This window comes from Pseudopipra pipra, chromosome 3 (genome assembly GCF_036250125.1).
Source record: "Pseudopipra pipra isolate bDixPip1 chromosome 3, bDixPip1.hap1, whole genome shotgun sequence".
Lineage (NCBI taxonomy): Eukaryota > Metazoa > Chordata > Aves > Passeriformes > Pipridae > Pseudopipra > Pseudopipra pipra.
This window is the reverse complement of record NC_087551.1, coordinates 45,173,072-45,195,311: the sequence shown is the minus strand read 5'-3', so window position 1 is coordinate 45,195,311 and position 22,240 is coordinate 45,173,072. Positions and strand designations below refer to the sequence as shown.

Sequence of the window (22,240 nt, the reverse complement as noted above, 5' to 3'; positions counted from 1 at the left end):
GCATTTGCCATAAGTTCTTTTAGTAAAAAGTATTTAAGTACGAAAGTTTAAAAAATCATTTAAAATACAGGTTTTCAATAAAATCAAACAAGCATTAAACAGATCTTTCACATATTAGGCTTTCTCCACAAGGCATATGTATAGAACATTTCCAATGAGAAGTTAATTATAACTTACCAAATCTTTACAATGTTTATAAAACTCTAGGAAAACATACAATGGATAATGTACAAACATGAATGGCACCTTGCAAATTTTAGACAGAACTGTAAATGAAATCTTTATGCATACTTCCCAGATCATAGTGGCTTGCCTCCACTGAGGAATAAACTGTTACTGGATGCAAAGTAGTTTTAAGACTACTCTGCATTAAGTATTTCAATACTTTTTTGTTAAAAAAAAAAAGCCTGGAAGTTCCAGAGTAAACACAAACAATTCACCAAATTTATTTTTAAAACTCTTTCTAGTAAAAATTATTTAATGTCCCAAATGCAAAAGGCAAGGAAAATACTAAATTGTTACTGGTTATTTCAGGAGTGGAAAAGTATAGTTTTCTGAGCAAAATTTACAGTTGGCTTTTAAAGTGGACAGTGGTTCCTGATTATAATTTACCCTAGACAGGATGAGAAGCATTTAATCACAGCATCCCTTTAAAAAGAAAAAAAAAATCAGTTATTTGTTATTTTCTTTACAGACATCTCAACCATCACATATTTAAATTAAAATAGGACAGAAACTAAAGACAAATACTAATAGTTTATTAAATGCAGGATCTGTGTGTGACTACCTCTATTGAAGCGACCAAAGCAAAGGCTCAAGCCAAATCTGAAACACAGGTCTCCCATGCTGTTTATATTCCAGCACATGCTAAAATGCAGACACAGTGTTAAGAACTGCTCTGCAGCACACTTGGAGGCTTAGCAAAGGTCAGAGCCTTATTTCACAAAGGCTGGCCAGCAAGGGCATGGCTGAGGAATGCACCAAATCCAGTCAGTGAGACACAGGTGCTGTGAGTCCAAACCACACTAGAGTTAGACCATCACAGCACAGGAAATAAAGCACAGGCTGAAGGGTTTAAAGTGCAGGTACTGACAGTGTAGGATGGAGAGCTGGTGCAGCCTTAAGGTTTGAAAGATCTGAAAGGCTGTATTTTTTTAATTGAAAATAAGCTGTTTTCTGACTGTTAGATGACTCACTTAAGTCTCATTTATTTTTCATTTTCTCAGAAAAGTAACAACTTGCTAAGGAGTGGAATTTGTATTCTGTTGTTAGTTGGCTGAAAAATGAATCATGACTCTTTAAAGTCACTGTAGGTATGGGTTTGGGTTTTGTTGCATTTGTTGTTGTTTTCATTTGGGTTTGGTTTGGGGGGCGCTTTTTTTGCCAGAGCCACAATTAACTAAAAAAAAACAAACATAAACCAACAACCCCCCCAACAAACCCATGAACAAGTAAATTGTTTTTAAGAGTAAATCATTAATAAACCAAGGAATGATGATTTTGTTGAATTCAAGATAAATACATACTTTAAACAAATGACATAATACTGTTTTCTTAACATAGTTTAGATTTAGAGCACTGTTTCTGTAGGAAAAGCAGCCTATACAAGAAATTTATTATAGCATTCCACATAAGCAAATAACTCAATAATCCTTAAAGAATTCACTAAATTACTGAAAGCAGTCTGTATAAAATTCAATTCTTTGGCTCATAAAATCTAACAGATAAATAAAACCAGAGAAATTAACTGATGTATATAACCTAATCTTTTTCTGCCCAGAACTTAAAGTACTATTGGTAGGGAAAAAAAAAAAAAAAGAAACAGTGACTGGAAGCTCAACTTGGTTTCTGTAAAGAGTAGAATAAAAAAAAAAAAAAAAAAAAAGGAAGGAGCCTACTGAGACTGTCTCCTGACTACTGGAACTACAAGAATTCAGAACACTACTTCCGAATGGGTTAGCTTGGATTGTCAGAAACAGGAAGACAACAATTTGAAGCCTAAGTCCAGGTACAGTATTTTATCCACTGTAACTATCAACTACTAAAAGTCCTTCCTAGATGAAATCTGAAGCTTTAAAAAAACTTGTTAGTTTGTTTTTTTAAAAACACACTGTTGAAAAACCAAACTGCATTTTTCATGAATCATTACAGAAAAAATAGATTCTTATATTGGATTACTTGCATGTGTTTTCACTCTGTGTTTGGCTAGCTTTCATTCCCTTTTTGTACATGAGAGTGAAAACAAAGAGAAGCTTGCCAAAATGGAAATTAACACAAAGCATTGCCTTTGCCTCTCCCAAAAATGATGGACTAATTCAGAAATAGACTAAGCAGCTGAAACGATGCTGTTCATTTGCTTTTAACTAAGACCTCAGATCTGTAAGTTAACTTTAATAGATCTGTAAGTTAACTTTAATTTTAATACCAAAAAAGTCACTATTGTATCACTGTATTTTTAAACTGGAGAATTTAAACAGAACCTTGATTTATTTTCAGTGATGAAAACTAGAGAGAAATTTATCAAAGATAATTACTGTGCACTTTATTTGTATTTAAAGCTTATATTAAGCATTAGTTTCGAGTTCAGCTATGTCATTTTCCAAAAATTAAAAGGAAAGGAAGGATGTTATGTTGTTCTCACATACTTACTCCCCAGCATAAAGGTAACTGACTTTTGTTAAGATTAAAATTATTATGCAGACTCACCTTGCAAAAGGAATATAAGACAGACTATACCTGAAAAAAAGAGGAAAAAAGTATATTTGCAGAGTGTTTATGTATCTCCTTGAACTAAATTATTTCACTATAGTCCAGCATTAATAAAAACAACCTGTTGTAACACAACTTTAAACCAGATTACCTATTCAATTCAATGCTTACCTGAGAAAAGATTACACGTTGGATAAGAACTAAACATACTGACAAGGACTTGGTGGTTTACTTCTCCTTGGCTTTTTTTTTTAATGTAGTTCATATTTTCTAATGCACATGAACTTGAAAAACCAAGATTTACTAAGAACAGACCAAAAAGGAATGCTTCTGGAAAAACTGTATTCAAGATGATATAGACAACTTTCTTCCAGCTTAAAAGAGACTCTAAATTACTATGCAAATATACATCTAATATTTATGTAACTCTAAATACAGGTATATGCTGTAGTATGAACAATATGCCACAACTGTGACACTCAAACAGCTGATACTTCTCTTGTCCCCTGAAACTTGCTTCTCACAAGCTTCCAGGTGGTATTTTGTTCTCATGCGCAGCCTGATCAAATTGTAGGACACTTAACAAATGTGAACTGTCTGCTGAAAACATGCGGAACACAGTCTGAGTTAGTATACTGTCTTTCCTCTATCCAATACCAAGCATTTGCCTGAGCACAGCACAATGCCCAACAGTCCCTATCCTGAACAAATGGTTACTTGTCCTCAAACCCAAGTTCAGTATAGACTCTGTGTATTCAGGGCAAGTTCAAACAAGAACTGCGGTCACCTTGGGTTGCCTGAGAGCTAGCACCAAGTAATTCCCCTGGGACAAGGAGACAAAGTATGTATCTCTATGGAGAAAGGAGTAACTTCCAAAACTTCTGCCAGGATTTCAGGCATTCACCTGCACTCATGCATTGCCAAGCCTTAGCCCCTGAGTGCATTTGGATGGTTATCATAGTACCTGCTGCACTAAATTTACCCTCTGACATCCACCCCCTCTTTACCCAGTGCTGCTGTGTATTCTTGGGACAGGACATACCCTATGAAAATGTTGTTTAGTTTCTTTCACTTCAAAAATGAAAAAAATAGTTGGAACTCAAAAAAAGAGAGAGATGCACAGAACATATGATTATACTGTTACTTTCACAATACAGAAAAGGCATGAGAATCTTTTTGCATATATATTCCTTTTATAAGGCTTCAGATAAGTTCACACGTTGCAGAATATACTTAAAATTGCCATTTTTGTAAGACGATTGAATATAGATTTTGCTGGAGTTACACAACCTATCTTAGAAGAACAGATTGAGGCTGGCATTTGGGCACACTTACATGTGAAGCATATATATAGGTTTATAATCATGCGGGTGTAGGAGCAGGAAGAAGAAATGAAAAGGAATTTTAAGAATCTTACCAGGTCATTGCCAAAAACTGCAATATGCAGAATAACATCGCCAAACCTTTTTTGTTCCACTAAGTAAAAATGAAGCAAATATGGCAAGTTAGATAATTTTGCACCATTCTATACGGTAAACAATTGGAACAGTCTGTTCAATCAAAAATTGAGTTAGCTGACAATGCCTAAATCTTCATAACGTAATTTGCTACGTCTTTTCTTTCTAACAACTTTCCATTTGTTTTATCCATCACTTCATTAGCATCACGCTATGAAAACCTTTTCTAGCTTTGAAAATACTTAACAGCATCAGTGCTAACACTCTCTCATGAGATTGTACTTCTGCCAACATGGAAGTTCATTCCATATGAATATGTCCAGCAACATATTTACTTCTATGGAATGTAGGTACAGCCAGTTTACAATCAAAATGCTTGAAAGTACTTGTTCTGTTTCTTTTCTATTGTCTTAATTAGCTTAATATTCTGTATCCATGGCTTCTGAAGACCACTACATATTCTCTGATATTTTCTGACATCACTAAAATGAAACGATATTTTAACTTGCTTTTCTTAGTTTTTATTCCAGAGGTCTGCAGACTGAACCTGAAGCTCTAGATTTTGTATTCTCATCTACATCACAAGCAGGTGGAAATGTGCGTTTGCTTTACAGCCAGCAGGCTCATCACTCCACCTAAGCTCAGCTGCACCTGACAACAGAAACACCACACGCAAAGCTCATCTTTCCTCCACAATTGAACTGTATCTCAAAAGCCACGATACAATTAATAAACTAAGGAAGCTGGATTGCTTCTTAGAGGAATAAAGTGTTCTCACTTACCCAGAATACAGCACAAAGAGTCAATACTAGGCAAAGCTGGGGTGAGATGAAAGGAGAGACAAAAAACCCCAGAATGAATACTCAAATACACAACAATAACTGGTTTTATGTTTTCAATGGGCAACCAGCATTTTCAGAATTGACTTATGAAACATGCAGAGCCAAGGCCTGAGGCACAGTGACTATCATGCTGAACTCCATGTAAAGTGGTGTTTTCCAAAGCACAATATGAGATATGTGTGGCCAGAAAGGTGGGATGAGTCTTGGAAGAAAGAGGTGGAAGAAATTGACTTCAAGAACCAAGAGGAGTATAACCAGGTGTGTGTAGCCTTATGTGTAGCCTTATTAAGAGGTGGGGTTAGATGATAAAGCTTGATTGAAAGCAACCAGTCTGGGAACTGCTACTCTATTATTTCAGTACGTACTATCATTCTGAATCTAGTATTTGTAACAACCATTTCTGACAAGAAAGGTATGTGCATCACTACAATCCGTTATTAAAAACATCCATTCACCATTACAGTATCCGGCAAACAGAGGCTATACTTCATCTGCCAGTGCTTTTTTATCTTCTGACAGTAATGAAGAGCCCACTAGGGAGCAGCTGCCTCAGATACAGTGAAAACGCTCACGTGAAGCCTTGTTCAAGGTACTTATATACTTCTGATGGAACATTACAATGATATATTTGGCTTACTATGCCAAGTAATCACACCATTCGTGCAAGCTTAATCATCACTTTGAACTTTTCCACTAAATCTCATCTGGCTTCCTCCACTTGTCATTACACATAGTAGAAAACAGAAAAAACTCTCTAAATTAGTTTTCACTGAAAAAAATTTTTTGGTGTTTTATTGAAAGAAAAAGAACAGACTATTGAAATTTTCCAAATATGTTTGTGACTCCTGAACTGCCTACAATTCTAGCTTTGTGTTAGGATGGGGATTAAAACAGTCAAATACATCCAAAGTTTTCAAAACTTTACACATTTTCCAGTTCTTCTCTGTTTTACTGAAATTTTCCATCGTAACCGTCTTAGCTCTCATCCAGTGTTTATGATCACTATTCAGTAAAACCTTTCATTCTCTTTTCCCAAACTTTTTGGTAGCTCCTTTGCACAGGTAGGTAGGTCTGTGATGTTTTCTCTACTATCTGTTCTCTTTCCATTTCCCTGATGTGTATTGTTTCTACAGCCTTCAAAGCAAGTTATTTTGTCACCATGCCTGAGATGGTGGATAATAGGATCATCAGAGCAAAATGATTTTTGTGCCTGCTGTTTTAAAGGTCTGGCTTAGGCTCTCAGTTTCACCAGAAAAAGCCCACAGCTGTAAAGTGTTGCAGAATTCATACTCAGCAAACACAGACTCTAGAGAACTGGAGATATCCTTGGACATTTTTACTGCAGACCTACAAAACATAGCTTCCCTAGGACTTGTAACTTGGTTGTAAAAGATGGCAAAACAAAACAAAAAAAACCCAAACCAAACAAATCTCTTGAACAAAGCTTGGAGTCCAAGCTAAGGATCAAGTGACTTTCCCAAAAGATATGGGCAAACATACGAGCTTCCTAAATAAGATTATAACTTTTTTTTTTTTTTAAAGTGGGTGTGTGAGAGGAAAACCATACAATCCATATGACAGACATCCAGAAAAAATTTTGCACCCACATCAGCTCTAATCAAGTAGAAAAAAAGTTATATGATAGGGAGAATAGGAATAGACAACTACATTTAAAAAATAAAAGTTGAAACAAATCAGGGAGGAACAGGAGAGAAATTAAATACAAACCAGAGGAGCAGCAAGGGCAGAAAGTTGAAGTACCTAATACAGAGCTTTGGGATAGGAATTCTGATATTGGAGATGGGGTTTTTTTCCATCCCCCTGGAAAAAGAAACGATGGTCATGGAAGTAAAGGAGCCAAAGATGTCACAATGGAGAATCACGAAGCTGAACATGTGACTTCCCACACTTTGAGGGAAATAAATTATTTTTCTCCATTGCTTTGAAAGTGCTGAACCACTAACCTTTACAGTCAGAGCTGCAGCCAACAAACAACTGTCAAGCTACACTTGGTGACCACTGACTTTTCACAGTAGCTAAAAAGTCTCTCTCTTGCCTTGTTCTTGAAGAAAATATTTTAGAAAATAAATTAAAAATAATCAACCTACTATTAGCATTTAGTAAGAATTATTCAGTAAAAAGAACATTTCACTCCAAATGATTAATTAAAAAAAAACCATAAGCAACGAAAACCCAGGCTGGTAGAAAGGAGCTAGATAATCTCTATGACATACAGAGCTAAACAGCTTGACTGTTATTTCTCAGTACAAAGAAATAATCTCCCTTTAGAAAAGCCTCAAATTTAGCTTTGAGGCTAAAGGAAAACTTTTTAATAAAAGGAAATAAAGACAGTATATTTACCAACATCACAATTGTAGCTATTAATCGTTTTGGATCAAACATTGCTTTCAATTGCTTCAGTGGCCCCATCAGGAAACATGTACTAATAGGAGAGAAAAAAACAAAACAATGTTAAATCACTTTCAAATAACTCTTTGTAAAAGGCAGTAGGTAATTAACCAGTTTTCTGACAGTTAGATGACTTCAAAGGCTCTAAAAAAAAAAAAAAAGGTATTTCAGTGTTTAGCAACAGAAGCTCACGAGAACAGAAGGTGAAATACTTCATGAATTTAGCCCTGGAAACAGTTAGTCACAAAATTCTTTCCAAACCATTAACATAGTAAAAAAAAGTAATAGGCAAATACAAGAACACTATTACGTTGGCTGAGGTCAGAGAGGACAGAGGGTGTGACAAGGATATACTTAAGGAATAACAGAAGAGTAGAAGCAGATCGGTTTTTATGAACTCTTTCATCATCCAAGAAAAAAGCACATTTCTAATAATAATCTGTTTGATGGTGTTGAATGCCATTTATAAATAAAGACAATGAAGAAAGCAGTGCAGTTATAGGTAAATTTAAATCATGTTAGAGACACAAAAAGGGAGGAGATTGAACAATGACTGTAAGTAGCCCTACATTAATTTAGAAATGTGTGGGTAGTCCAAGATGTTTTGACTGTTTTTTTAAGATGACAAGCACCATAATATATAAGAAAAAAAAAAGATGACAAAACTCAACTCTACAAAAGAAAATAAAGATCATAGCCGAGAGAATGGCAACAAGTACAGTGGTTAGAGGAACAACAACTAAAGGCTTTTTTACAATAAACCCCATTATGCTGCAAGTACAGCAGAGGGTTATCAAGGTGAAGTTTGGTGAATTTCATGTTGAAGCTGTTTTAAGAACTGACTTGTCAAAATAATGTAAAGATTACAAAGACCAAACTTCTGCAGAAAATTTCTGCTTAACAATAAACTTTTTTACCCAGACAGCATGCAAGTAGCTACAATCAAGATTACACGAAAGCTCTAACTTTTTGGTCAAACTCAGCAAGCAAAGAGGAAAGAAAAAGTTCAGTAGTTTTTACTAATCCTCCTGCTTTTTTCTACTCTGTAGTTAACTTGAAGGGAGAACAAAAACCATCAGCAACACTATGCTGTTCATGCAAAGAAATGCCATCTGAACTAAGAACTCACAACCACAGGAGTAATTTTCTGGCTTCAAATATTCTGAGATGAGTCTCTTTGTTCCCTGACATTGAAGTCATTTTCCTTTGTAGAAAACACAGCAATTTAGTGAGAGAATTAGAATGCCTGTAATCTTGTGGTGCTCTGAATGCTTTACTAGAGAGTAGAAAACCTAGTTTAACACCTTTTCTAGTTAACAGTTATTTATATGAAATTAAACAATCAGTAGCAGGGAAGAGTTCCATAGAGCTTCCTCCTTCCGCCTTCTAAGACAGAAGAAATATGGGAATCCACATCCCAAGCAGTAAATAGAACTCAATCTTCCACACCCAGATGTTCCCCTACCAGCAACTTCATGCATACAACCCCTTCTCTTCACTTTTTTCTTAAGTTGTGTATTTAATACCTCAAAAGTCCGTATTAAATGGGAAAAAATATTTTCACAATTCAATAGGAAAAAAGTTTTAAATTCACTGCAATCCAAACTAACTTTTTCTCAGTATTTTTTCATCTTGTCTGCTGAGCCATAAAATTAAATTAAGACAAAAAGAAGGGGATCTGAAGAACTAGAAGCAAAAATTAGTTAGCTAGTGGAAGGATAGGGATGATGAAAATATGGTGGTAAAAAGGAGTGAAATTTAGGCCACGTAAAGTAGGCAGAAGAAAATATAGAAAGCAAAATGCGTTGTTTGTAATCTGATAAGCATTGAAAGACAGACATCACAAGAGCTTCTCCAGAGAGGAGATTCCATAGGGAGAAAAAAGAAAGGCTGAAAAACAATTCTAGAGGTCCTGCACTTAAACAGGATATTTTTCTTAGATACAACACATTCTGTAAGAGATACACTCATCATCCCAGAGAATATCAAGTATCATTGTTTTCATGTTCATGGCTAGAAAACTATAGTAAAAACAGGCTAGAGAGGAATAAACATGCTAATAGGACTGGTAACTGCATTTTGTTTTAAATACAGACTTGTGAACAAGCCTGAAAAAGTTTAAATCTGGTTGTCAGTTTGGGACTCTATTGTCATTTCCTACTGATCATAGAACACAGTTGCCTGTTGTTTATATCTGAAAGGACTACTGGAGGAAATGGGGGGCCTCTCTTTTCCTTTAATTTTAGTTGGTGTCCAGACTAAAGTTTTTCAGCATTCTCCTAAAAGAAACAACAGTCTGTAAAAACTTTCCTCTTAATTAGGCTTGATTAGTACCAAGTTTCTAAAATTCTAATTTAATTTGAAGCAGTGAAAACACACGCAAAGTACTAGGTAAAAATGAAACAGCAAAAAAAACCCATCCCAAACCAACAACAAAGAGTAAGGTAAGGGAGAGAAGGGGAAACACTCAGCATTGCCTACCTCCAGTATTAAATTTTTGTCTTGTTTTAGTATGAGATGGCGTAGTTCGACAAATGAGATTCAATTTCAGTATAGAAATTTTTGGCTCCTAACAAATTTGTTGAGGAAAAGCAGTACACCTTCACATTGCTCAAACGTTAATGTCACATGGCCAGAGTTTTAACACATTAACAATGCTTTGATTCAAGAATTAAGTCACTTGACTAAAGTAATAGAGTCCATGAAAGTCAAGACCAAACTCAATGACATTTGAGTCCCATGACCATGCATCAACTACACTAAGATCATAAGAGAAGGACAAACAGAAACTGAAAATACTTCATGGACACTGTTTCTTACATGTCTTTCAAACCGTGAAAGAAAAGTTTTTGATCCTAAGAGTTCCCTTTTGCAAATCTTTTAAGACTGTTATGTGGAATACTTCCAAGAATCAAACAGTTTAAAAATACACTGTGAATGATTTTTAGGTTCTGCTTTTGCCCTTACAGTCAAAACAAGGATTTCCTGAACATCTCCTTTTTCAAAGAATTTTCTCTTGAAAGAGAAACAGGATGATCGCTCTGCTAAAAGCAAAAAGCTCCTTCCAGTAAGAAAGCATCCACACAGTATGGAGACTACCACCTGCCCCTGAAACTGAGGTACTTCTGTACCTGGCAGAAGGATTTAGCTGTGAAAAGTACAAAACATTCAATGAGCAATTTGTTACTCATACTTCAGATAGCAGTTGTGATGTGTCCACAAAACAAGCATGTAAGATAACTGATATTCAACATTATGAGTGTTAGAACTGTTAAATAAACAAGTTTTTATGTTATTATCATTTCAATATGAAAACAATGTTGTTTATACACAACATAAACACCATTCTAGAGCAAAAGCAAATGGAAATGTAGATGAAAAGGAGGGTACTCTTCTAATAACCATAACTAAGAAATCATACCTGGCTAATGCAGCAATATTTCCCAGGGTGTAGAACACTGCAAAAAGTTTGATCCCCTTTGGGAGCCATAGCAACGCTGTTCCCTATGAAAGATAAGTTATTTGTATGTTTGCAATTAGTTAATTCAATTTATTTAGATTTTATAGTCTATGAATATATTTTCATGCTATGAAGAGCATCATTCTGACATAACAATAGCAAAGTACCCTGCTCTCAGAGTTGCAGCAGTCACCACTCAGCATACTTCTATTGCCACCTGCTGGCAAAACAGTGTGTTGGTTTACTGTATTTCACAGTATCTTTACAACTAGGCAATATTTGTTTATATTGTTTAACACATTTATTTGTAGTGTTTATATTCTATTTACTGCACTTTCAGTTTTGTTACAATGCCCCACTGTACATCCTGCACCTCCACACACAAAGGATAAACTGTCTTAAAACCACACTAATATTCATCTCCTTTCTCCTCCAATCAACCATCTGGTTTTGCAGTTTAATATGCACTAAGGCTGAATAGAAATATTTTAGAACTCTTACTTCCAGACGTTTCTTATTTCCACTAAACACAAAAAAGTCCAAACCCTTCTGCTGATCACAGTTACCTATGATGAGCAGAGAGAAATGGAATCATAGAATGTTTGGCATTATAAGGGACCTTAAAGATCATCCAGTTCCAACCCCCCTGCCACGGGCAGGGACACCTCCCACTAGACCGAGTTGCTCAATCCAACGTGGCCTTGAACACTGCCAGGGATGTGGCATCCACCACTTCCCTGGGCAACCTGTTCCAGCACTTCACAGTAAAGAATTTCTTCCATATATCTAACCTAAATGCCCCCACTTTCTGTTTATACCCATTACTCCTTTTTGTATCACTACAGTTCCTGACAAAGAGTCCCTCCCTAACTTCCTTGCAGGCCCCTTTCAGATACTGCTATGAGGTCTCCATACAACCTTCTCCAGGCTGAACAGCCCCAATTTTCTCAGCCTGTTAGAGCCTAAATGGAGCCTAAGCTAGAAGCAAAACAAGATGTGATGTGGACACTGTGTCCCGGGGAAAAAGAAAAAAGAAAGAAAAAAGCAACTATATTCTACCCAATTGCTATTTCAGTGCAAATCCGTGGTGTCAGTTTGCACAGTAGAAGCAGCTATGGAAAGCTGAAAGAAAAGTGTGTAACTGTATTCTACAATGAAAGCAACAGACACTTTGCAAAGACTAGATTAAAGAAAAAACACCAACTTCAATTTTCATCAGCCAAGAACTTAATAAATCTACCAAATGGTCCATAATCAGAATAAGAAGAAGGCAGAGTTGCCAGCTCTCTCTTACATGGCAAAACTTAGCTAGGAAGCTAAATTCTACAAGATGTGAGCTTCACAAACACACTGCTCAGAGTTTTGACTCTTATTAAGTTCAAGATAATTCAAGGAAGCTTTAAGAAACCAAGATCCAAAAGCCTTTTATCTGTTGCTTCATAGTATTACACCATATGATATAGAATAGACATAAAGTTTAAATACTAAAAAAAAAATAGCAGCAAAATCAGTGATGTTAACATGCCCAGAAATAGATGTTAAAGCACAAATGTGATGTGTAGTAAAATTTGTGATTATACTGGTTAAGTATCGGGGGGGGGGGGAGAATGTCAGGCCTAAAAAAGGGTTATTCCCATCCAATCTTGAGCTCCCTCCCTAGAACTTGCTCCCTCTCCAACACAAGTATCTAGCTAGAGATGTCACTGTACTTGGCATAGATATCAATATGGAGAATACCACTCTCTATTTCCTTTATTGATCTGATTACTATTTAAATAAAACCTCTCACAGGTAAGAGCATCAATTGTTTTTTCACCGGCTTCTGGGACTTCCCATGCAGCTGAAAACTTCCAGCAGATTTTGATTAACCAAAACAATTAACAGATCTCAACTTTTAAATGCAGGCTTCAGACTCCTGCCAGCCCCTCAAGTTCACGAATGAATAAATGATTTGCTGACTCTAATAACACCAGGAATGCAGCAGGTTTTTCAAATGTCAATTAGTATCACAGTCATCACCTATTGATTTGTTAAGTGTGGTAAGTTACACTTGTGGTTTCTTCATCCTTTAAAAACCTTTCAAGCTTAACTTCTTTTCCCCTTTTATTGAAGAGAATAAAAATAAGATGGGTACACACCCCTAGTACACCAGTTACAAATCTACATTTTGTCAGTCTTCAAACCGTTTAGTAAGAAAATCTATTCTGCTACAATAATAATGCTCTCTGCTGTGAGTGGAAGAAAACTCGTCAAAATCGTAATTCAGAGAGCAACAGCCCTACATGCCAATAATACGTTTAACGTCCAGTTAAATTTGTGGATACAAAGTTCAGAATACAGAATAAAGCAAACACAGAATCACATATAAAGTGTGAATATGAATGAGGCTCTACTGTAGAACAGTAATAAAGCACAGGGAAAAAAACCACTCTTTACTTACAAGAAAAGAGCACACGATGCCAGCAACAAAGCATATGGCAAACCATCTGACTCGAGTACCAAAGCTGAGTGTTGAGGCATCAAGGACCTTAATAGGAAGACAGGAAAAAAAGAGGATATTACAAACCCAGTTTTGAACAATCTAAAGGAAATTTTTCCTTTACTGCTGAAGTTCTTAATTTCAAACAAAATATTTTTTAGCCAGAAACAATCATTTTACCTTGCTGAACAGTCACTTGCATATTAATTCTTTCATATTACAAAATTTTATTAACAGTCTGGAAATATATTTCCAAAACAAACAAAAAGGACAAAACCCATGAAGGTATATCCTGGCATTCACGCAATACAGCTCCACTTTCAAACACTTTCTTTTACCATTCAAGTGAAAATTATCACAACTGTACCAAAGCAAAAGAATGGATGAACCTTCTAGCAATTTGCAGTGGAATATATCTATTTGTGCAGCATTGTAGGTTCCTATAAACATTACTACCTTTTCCTGTTACTAGAGAGGATCCCTTGTACATACTATTACCAGTATCCATAGCAAGCATTATGACTCTGCTTCAGTTACTGTTCCTTACAGGGTAAAGGTGTAGGCAGGTTAACACACAGCTTGTCTCATCAGACAGCTAACCTGCTGAAAGAGATTATTTTACTTCCTCCTTCTGCAGTGACTCCAGAACCTGTAAGACCCCCCTAATGAGCTGAACTAGCTGACAAAACTCACAATGTGGGAAGAGGACTAGTGTGTCTTCTATTCTGATGACTTAGTCCTAATGAGCCAAATCAGCTCTACAAGCTGTCAGAAAAGCCACAGGACTGATGTAAAGAACGAGACATGGCCACAGAGCTGGCAGAACAGTCCCCTTCAGCAGCAGTGACTTGTTAGATATCCTCAGATCATCTTCCCCACCCATGCTGTAAGAACAATGTATTTCAGCTTATTCCAGGTCACTACAATTAAATATACTTCCTATTCTAAACTGGCCTATTAAGTGAAGCATTGCTTCAGCTTACATGAGATGATTATAAAAAGCCAACTTTCCTATTTGTTCAGATGACACAAACAAACTTGCCCTCTTGTTATCTAGTCTACAAATATTTTAATCAAGTCTTATTAACCAAATATACAAGTTAGGCCTTCCCCAGCCAATGAGTATGATGTTTCTCCTACTCTCTGGAGAAATTTCTCTTTCACGCAGTGGTAAGTGAACCAATGAAATTTGGTTACTACTTAGAACAATGTCACACCTGTACAAATGAAGAATCCATATCTAGTTTAATAAAAATATGCTACACGCAAGCACACGTATATGTGCTGGGATGAATCATCATCTGAGGGTATGTCAACAAGGAATAGCTTGGACTATTTTCTTTATAAAATTTTATAAAAAAATCAGCCACCTTACTTAATAAAATTAAATACTTTGAATATTTATTTAAGAAGGGGGAGAAGAATAGTAAAAATAATCTTTTACACTGGCTTACTGTCTGAGCAGACACAGAGCTGGGATACCCTGTTGTTCTGAGTTTGGTTTCCTTTTTTCTGTGTTCAGCAGTTAAGACAGAACTTCCCAAATGTCAGAAGATGTAGCTTACCTTGTTAGGTCCAACACTTTATCCTTATGCACGCATTAAAGAAACAGACAAAAAACAGTAACTGAAAGATGGTTTAGTATTTGAAATCATATTTGATAGTCACAGTCCTGAATGCCTACACATGTTCAAAGTGTAGGAAGAGCTGGTGGGACATGGCTGAAGATATCCATTCCAATCACACTTTTAGTTGCACCTATTAATCACAAGCACGCACACACACACACAGAGAAAAAAAGAGTAAAAATCCTTTCCATCCCTGCTCAGAAATGAATAGTGGATAGGCCAAGACTATCAGTAAACCCAACACACACTTTCCAGATTGCCTAGAAAACATGGAAAGGATGAAGATAAATCATTTATTCAGGTGTATCAGGCAGATTGCTGCCACTTACTGATATTCTACTTCTCATCTTAATATCTATGGTGCTACTGAAATGACTAACAGGAAATTTCATTCTTCATATAAATTTGTGAACAGCTTTATCTTCATCTAAATCCCTAACAGTTATAAGTTGAAAAAAATACAAATACAAGAAACAAGAGGCTTGAAGCAAACAATGTCGCAAGATTTAAAACATGATTTTAAAATTAGTTCCATACATTTTATGGATTTCTTAAAAACTTAGATTGACAATACATGCACATGAACTACAGGAAGATGGGCTGTGGCATGAGGGCTGCCAGAGCACCACAACATAGCATTCTCTGTAATAATAAATTAATTGGCATTAAAATGAAGGCTGATCCTCCAACCATTCCCGATTCCGTCACCATTTATGTTGTGAAGCTGAACCTAGATAATGCAGTGTTTGAAACTCTGAAACTTGAGATCTGGTAATGCATTTTCTTAGTCCCTGATACCTAAGAGTATCTCTTAGAGGAGTCTGAGGGCATACTTCATTGCAGTCTACAGCTTCCTCATGAGGGGAAGAGGAGGGGCAGGCACTGATCTCTCCTCTGAGGTGACCAGTGACAAGACCCAAGTGAATGGCCTGAAGTTGTGTCAGGGGAGATTTAGTCTGGATATTAGGAAAAGGTTCTTCACCCAGAGGGTGGCTGGGCACTGGAATAGGCTCCCCAGGGAAGTGATCAGGGCACCAAGCCTTGACAGAATTCAAGATGTGTTTGGACAATACTCTCAGACACATGGTGTGATTCTTGGGGATGCCCTGTGCAGGGCCAGAAGTTGGACTCAGTGATCCTTGTGGGTCTCTTCCAACTCAGGAAATTCTATGATTAATACTTTTTAGGTTTCATGGAAGCAATGGAACTCATTATCTTTTCAGGATGCCTGTTCCACCCCTATAGGGAAGTACCTTGCTGCAAAAGGTGAGTAACAGCTACACAGTTCAACTACATAAACCACAGACATCAGCTTGTGCTAAAATGCCAGGCTATAATCTGTAAAAGTTGAGGACCTGTCACAGCATGTGTCTATGCTGCCACACGTGCTGCAGAAGCAGTAATGACTATATGAGGGACCATGAGACACTCTGAAGTAACAGCTTAGTTTCTCAGAAACTACGAAACAGAACCCTACAAATAAGCAGGAAATAAGCAGGAAACAACGCAAGGATGATTAGGATTTTTTTGTGTGTCTGACATAAACCATACAGCTAATTTCAGATTTCGGATAAAAAGAGTTGGCATTGCAGTCTATGACATTTGCATTAGCAGAAGCTTTTACTTAAAGGGCTGAAAAAATTGCCAGGCAAGTTCCACATCGGGGGAAAGATTCATATGGAGAACTAGACAGTAATGGTGGCAAGGGAGTTCCTATAAGACACCCCTCTCTTGCTGTACTGCTTAGCAGCTTGTTTCTAAGAAGAAAAAGAAAAATGAAACTGAAATCAACAAATGGAAATCCTTAGTTTTCTGTAGCTAAACTTTAATGCCAATCTCCTGTGCAAGACGCAAGGATTTTATTCACAGGATATTTCAAGCTAATATTGTATCAAAGAAATTATACAATCCAGAAATTAAGAGGAAACTTAAGTGGAAACTGGAATCTGTAACGGAGACTTCCTGAATCATAAGGAACAGTCTTGCAGTAGTCCAACAGACAAGCTGCAAGTGATGGTTAACACCATCTTTGCTGAACAGTTTGCAATGGACACACAATAAACAAAATTAATAATAATCTGCAAGGCTGCCTTTAATCAAAAATATTTCTTGTGGTTCTGAACATCTACCTAAGCTCCCCCCAAATATTAATGATCTTATAAAAGTTTTCCATGTGGGCAAATCGAAAAGCAGAAACATTTTATTTTACAAGTTTTAAGAAATATTCTAGAAGTTACCAATTACATCTTTTCTTGATGGTAAATTTAAGAACATGCAAGCAGTGGAGAAAATTCAAACAAATGTCGAGTAAATTTGCAGAATTGAGTTTCTAAGCAATAATTTAAAAATATTTAAAGAGATATTTTCATCTTTCCCTAACAGACTTCCTTATATGTATTTATGTCATCACTAGAGAGTAAAATATAAGAAGTGTAAATATCTGGTCTATTACTCTATCTCATTGAATGCTTTAAGCTGCTGTCAGCTGACATGAAACTTAGCCAATGTGTCACATGGACTGATTTTATTTTAGTTTTGGTATTGATAAACTAAAAAGCATAATGCTGCCCGGACAACATCACTACACTGGCATAGTTACAATTCATTATTGATCTTTTTGATAATGAATTCCTTTAGTTCATTTTTTATAATGTATTTAGAGTAATGGATCTAACTGCAGCAAGAAACAAGTTGGTTTAGAAAGTACAGAACAACTTCAGTGAATCGTAACACAGTTGTTTCGTTATATACGTCTACTTAGCAGGAATTACTACTGCCTTGAAGGCAATGGTTCTGTAAAAATCAAGGAGAAAAACACAGATACCTGTAGATATGAACCATATGATAGCTATTACACAACTGTCAGCTACTGACATTAGCTGACATCAGGGGGCCATTGTTTTTAACCAAACACATGACGCAGTTCCAGAAAGATCATTACAACAGTTGAAGATTTTACACACAAAATGCATAACCTTATACTTTCTTTCACAACTTTACCTCTTAAAAAGTATTCTTCTCTTCGTGGGTGCATTAGAACTTTTCTAATACACACACTTTAAAAATAGTCAGCACCATTCAGCTATAGCTTTAGTGAATGTCACGTATGAATTTCCTCACTAAAAAAAGGCTTGATTTCCAGTGTTCTACAAACACGTTGCTACTTTGAGAGTAACCTACAGATGAGAAATTGCCTGACCTAAGCACATGATTTTTTTTTTTTTTTCAGTGGGTATTAACTTATTTTAAAGATCTTTCTGGTTCATCTCAGCATGCAGCTCCTTTGCACTGTGCCAAAGACACATTTATATGTTTTCTTCTATCATGTACTGGATAGGCTTTAAATATAGGCACACTTTTATTATTTAAAGTCTTCTCTGGCTATAACAATATCATTACATGCAATAGCGAAATCATATATAGTTTAATTACTGACATTTAATAAGTAACACACTATTAGCTCAGTTCTCTCCTCAGGATATACACTTCAAATATAAAAAGTATTAGAGATGTAGGCATTTATCTGTTGATCATCGCTTTAAACATCACAGCATCAAGTAAAGGAAACCTCTGTGTCACTATCATGTGCCTAGTGATGGCAGATTAATTCTCTTGGAACCGAACCGAGATTAATGGAAATGTAAGTCTTTATTTGATAATCTTGAGACAAGATCAGAAGGTGAAGAATCCTTCCCAAATGCTGGGAGCCAGTTCTGGTGTGAAAGCGCAGATTCTGCACTGCTTCCAGAATTAGCTGTGGACAAAATTTAGCTGCTTTATTGTTGCAAAGAGGCCAGGTTCTTAAACCTCGAAGATCAGCAGCAATTCAGTGCAAAACCAAATGAAGCATGTCAGCAGCAAGCTGCTAAGACTAATATTATACCAGCTATGCCCAGGCTGTTTGTTAGTTGCAGTCAGACACAGGCTGCTCTACATTCCAGCTTCCTCCACTGCGCTCCAGCACCCTGCAGCAACCAGTATCAAGATATTCCTTGATGTGGGGCACTTTGACCTGCAGTCACACCGATTAAGAGGGAGCTGATAGAATAAATGGTTCTTTGTAAGTATGCTCAGTTTTGCTTCAGCCTAGAGATTAATTCTCAGGAATGTATGGTGTTCAAGCGCAGTAAAACTGAAACAAAGAGATAAGAAAGATAGTGGGAAGGAAATACAAAAATTAAGTTGTACTTGAGGAGTATGGCAAAAAAAGTAACTTCAGCACAGTATACACAAAACTATCTTTGTCTAAAGAAAATCTTTCCTTGCTTTTGCAAATTCAAAGGCACAGGGAAATTGAGAAGCAATTTACACAGAATCATAGAACTGGTCAGGTTGGAAGGCACTACAGTGGGCGGCCATTTGGTCCAAACCCCATGCTTAAGCAGGGTCGCCCTAGAGCACAAGCAAACCTTTCTTTAGAAAGAAAACCTGTTGTTTGACTGATCAAGTACCAAGGCCAGGCAGTAGGAAGAGCACACATGACACAAGGAGACCCTGCTACCCCAAAGCAGGGGTAGCAAATAAATTAAATGACAAATAAAACCAAATGACCCCAAGCCACCAACAGAGCAAAAAGCTTCACACAACAAGAATATGCCACAACTCATACACCGGACAGTGTCTGGTGCCCATAACCCTCGTCCCTCGGCGCACGCAGCAAACTTCGGGGAGGAGGAGGGAGGACAGGCCCTCCCGGGCGGTACCTGCGCCGTCAGTCCCTGCTCCTCGTCGTCCTGCCCGGCCAGCACCCGCCGCAGCTTCTCCATGCCGGCCCTCCCTCCCGCCGGGCCGGGACGGGCCGCGCCGGGGAACGGAACGGAACGGAACGGGACGGGACGGGACGGGACGGGACGGGAGCCGCTCCACCGCCGGGCCCCGGCCCAGCCTGGAAGTGACGCGCCCCCCGAGGCCGTGGCTCGGGCCGCGCCTGCGCGCTGGGCGGTGGCCCTGCGGTGGGGGGGTCCCGGCGGCTCTGTCGGGCGCCCTCGTGGGGCAGACATGGGAGACGGCCGGCGCCGGGTGGGCGCCTGTGCAGTCCTCGCTAGAGGCGATGGGGAGGAAGAAGGGATTTTTCAGCCTGTCATCTCTGCCCGCGGAATCGGTGTGCTCAGTGTGCACGGCAGCGCGATTTGCATGAGCGCGGTGGTGCGAGCTGATGGTTAAATAAAGCCCTGTGGACAGATGTATAGGACACAGCACCGCGGGTGTTCAGGGTCCCGGTAGGACCGCGTTAGGGCACCTCATGTTCAGGAGGAACTTCGTGTGCATCAGTTTTTCTGCCCGTTGCGTCGTGTCCTGGTGGTCGGCGGCACCACTGCAAATAACCCGGCTCCATCCATGGTCCAGATTGCCCAGAGAGGTTGTAGAGGCAAACGGCCTCACCCCTCCTTGAATTAGAGGCACCTGTGACATCCTGCACACCACCTGTGAGCAAGCCAGGTGCTTTTCCAGCTAGGAATGAGTAGGGCAGAAACAGGACTAAGTGTAAATGCCTTCTTCCAGAGATTTCCAGTGTGGCGCTGTGTAGTCTCTTAGCCTCTGCCCCTGGAGGAAGGGATATGGCAGAGGCCATCATGCTGCCCTGTGTCTTGGCTTTGCTTGCTCATTCTGAGCAACACTTCAACCTCCACCCCCTGTGCTCAAGCACGATCATTCCACATAAGTCTTCCTGTCCTGCTCTGTTCAGACACTGCCCCTGAATGCACTCTGGGGCCATTCCTGCATGTGTCTGCTGTGTGACCAGCTCTCAGATGAGCACTGCAGCCTTGGCCTGAGTGCTTTACAGGGGGAATGAGGCTGGTGGCTGGGGGGAAAAGGATGGAGGGGTGTGCCCTGCCTGCTGCAGTGAGAGCAGGCAGCAGTGTGGGGTGGGGCAGAAGAGGAAGATGAGTGATAAGGGCTGTGTAACCTCCTGCTATGTGAATGAAACTTGATAAAAGCCAGGGCAGCAGAGCCCCTAATGAGGCTCTTCAGGAAACCTTCCCCTCCCACCCTACCTCCCCTCCCCACACACACTTAGGAAGTTTCCCATCTGCCCTTTAACCCTGACTTTTAGGTGAAACACTTGAACACAAACTGTACATTTCCAGCCTGATGACAGGCCATTGGTATCTCAGGAAGCTTTAGGTTAAGGCCAAAATTCATAGTAGGAGAAACACTTGCAGACATGGCTGTGTAAAAATAGCCAAATAACAGCAAAATGTCACTCTCCTGAGCTGGCCAGCATTGCCCTTACCTTTGTGAGGACCTGAGCAGAGAGGACCATATGTAAGGGAACAACATGACTATGACCCTCCAAGACAGGGAGGAAAAATGTAAGAAGGAATTGTGGTATATGGGGGGGTGGGGTGTGTGTGCAAAAATCATCTTTCTGGTACCTGGCATGCCCAGTGGTCCCAGGGAGAGGCCCAGCTAGTTCCTCTGTTCCATAGAAATGTTGTGTGCTCATGCTTCCACTGGAAATGGTGGCATAACAACAAACCTGTCAGAGAATGGCAGTCTCTTCCCCACCTCCTCCCAAGTGACACACAACCTGCAGCTGAAATCTTTGGGATCCCCCCTAAAACTAAAAGTGTGCAAGCCCTTCTGTACCCCCATAGCTTTCCCACAAAGCTCTGACTCCAGTGATTGCTTAGCTGACTGCTTGAGATGCCACGTTTGATCTTCAAGGTGGTGACACATGGCCTTTTCATGGATGGTGGCATGTGAAGGGGAGACAGGGAGCAGGAAAGAGTGCTGTCTTGAAAGATTGCTACCTGCCTTCAGTTTCCAATGTACCTTTACAACCTGTTGATGGTTTCCAAAGTATTTGTATGTAGATTCCACCAGGTGATTGGTTCAAGACCTTCATAACCGGGGCACTTCTCCTGTGCTACCTCCATCAAGCAGTTGTCGGGTTTTTCAAAATCATAGCTGCCATCTTCAAGCTTTGTAATTAATTTCTTTTACTAAATTTAACTAGATGCAGCCAAAAAATGAAGCCTAAAATTTAGAGCAATTTTCTGAATTGCCACAGTCCATAAAGAGAGAGTGGCACTTTCAGGGAGCAGTTCTCATCTGAGACAATCATTTTAGTAAAGATTGTCTTCTGCTCTCTGGTGGCTACAGAGGAAGCATGGATGACTAGGTCAGACCAGACACCTAAGTTTCAGTCTGATGAATTAGGGTAATGAGCCTCACCATTACCTCTTTTAATTTAAATATAGGCAGGACCAGCCTTTAAATATATAATTTTTATCTACTTTTACAAATATATA

General features: G+C 38.5%; 1 protein-coding gene across 3 annotated transcripts; it reads right to left on the bottom strand.

Annotated features, from left to right (window-relative positions):
* Window positions 1-396: 396 nt before the first annotated feature.
* On the bottom strand, window positions 397-20,613 carry SFT2D1 (SFT2 domain containing 1). Of its 3 annotated transcripts, none has more exons than XM_064648963.1 (8): window positions 19,688-19,903; window positions 14,922-14,944; window positions 13,318-13,404; window positions 7,370-7,451; window positions 4,949-4,984; window positions 4,127-4,185; window positions 2,707-2,736; window positions 397-648 (listed from the first exon to the last, which is right to left on the bottom strand). In XM_064648963.1, exons 1-8 carry the CDS (start codon window positions 19,748-19,750, stop codon window positions 609-611), a joined length of 420 nt encoding a protein of 139 aa, XP_064505033.1. In that variant the 5' UTR covers window positions 19,751-19,903; the 3' UTR covers window positions 397-608. The 3 variants fall into 3 exon arrangements, with proteins under 3 accessions (XP_064505033.1, XP_064505032.1, XP_064505034.1); XM_064648962.1 differs by lacking the exon at window positions 14,922-14,944 and adding an exon at window positions 10,839-10,921 and having other exon boundaries at window positions 19,688-19,896; XM_064648964.1 differs by lacking the exons at window positions 4,127-4,185; window positions 4,949-4,984 and having other exon boundaries at window positions 19,688-20,613.
* Between the last annotated feature and the right edge of the window lie 1,627 nt (window positions 20,614-22,240).

Bases quoted from the DNA above. Each gene is read 5' to 3' on its own strand.
- SFT2D1 (XM_064648964.1), bottom strand. From the start codon at position 19,984: ATGTCTGCCCCACGAGGGCGCCCGACAGAGCCGCCGGGACCCCCCCAC. The intron at 14,945-19,687 runs GTACCGCCCGGG...TGCGTGCATAAG, and splicing joins AGCAGGGACTGACGGCGCAG to GATAAAGTGTTGGACCTAAC. The intron at 7,452-13,317 runs GTAAGTAAAGAG...CTCTCCTATTAG, and splicing joins GCATCGTGTGCTCTTTTCTT to TACATGTTTCCTGATGGGGC.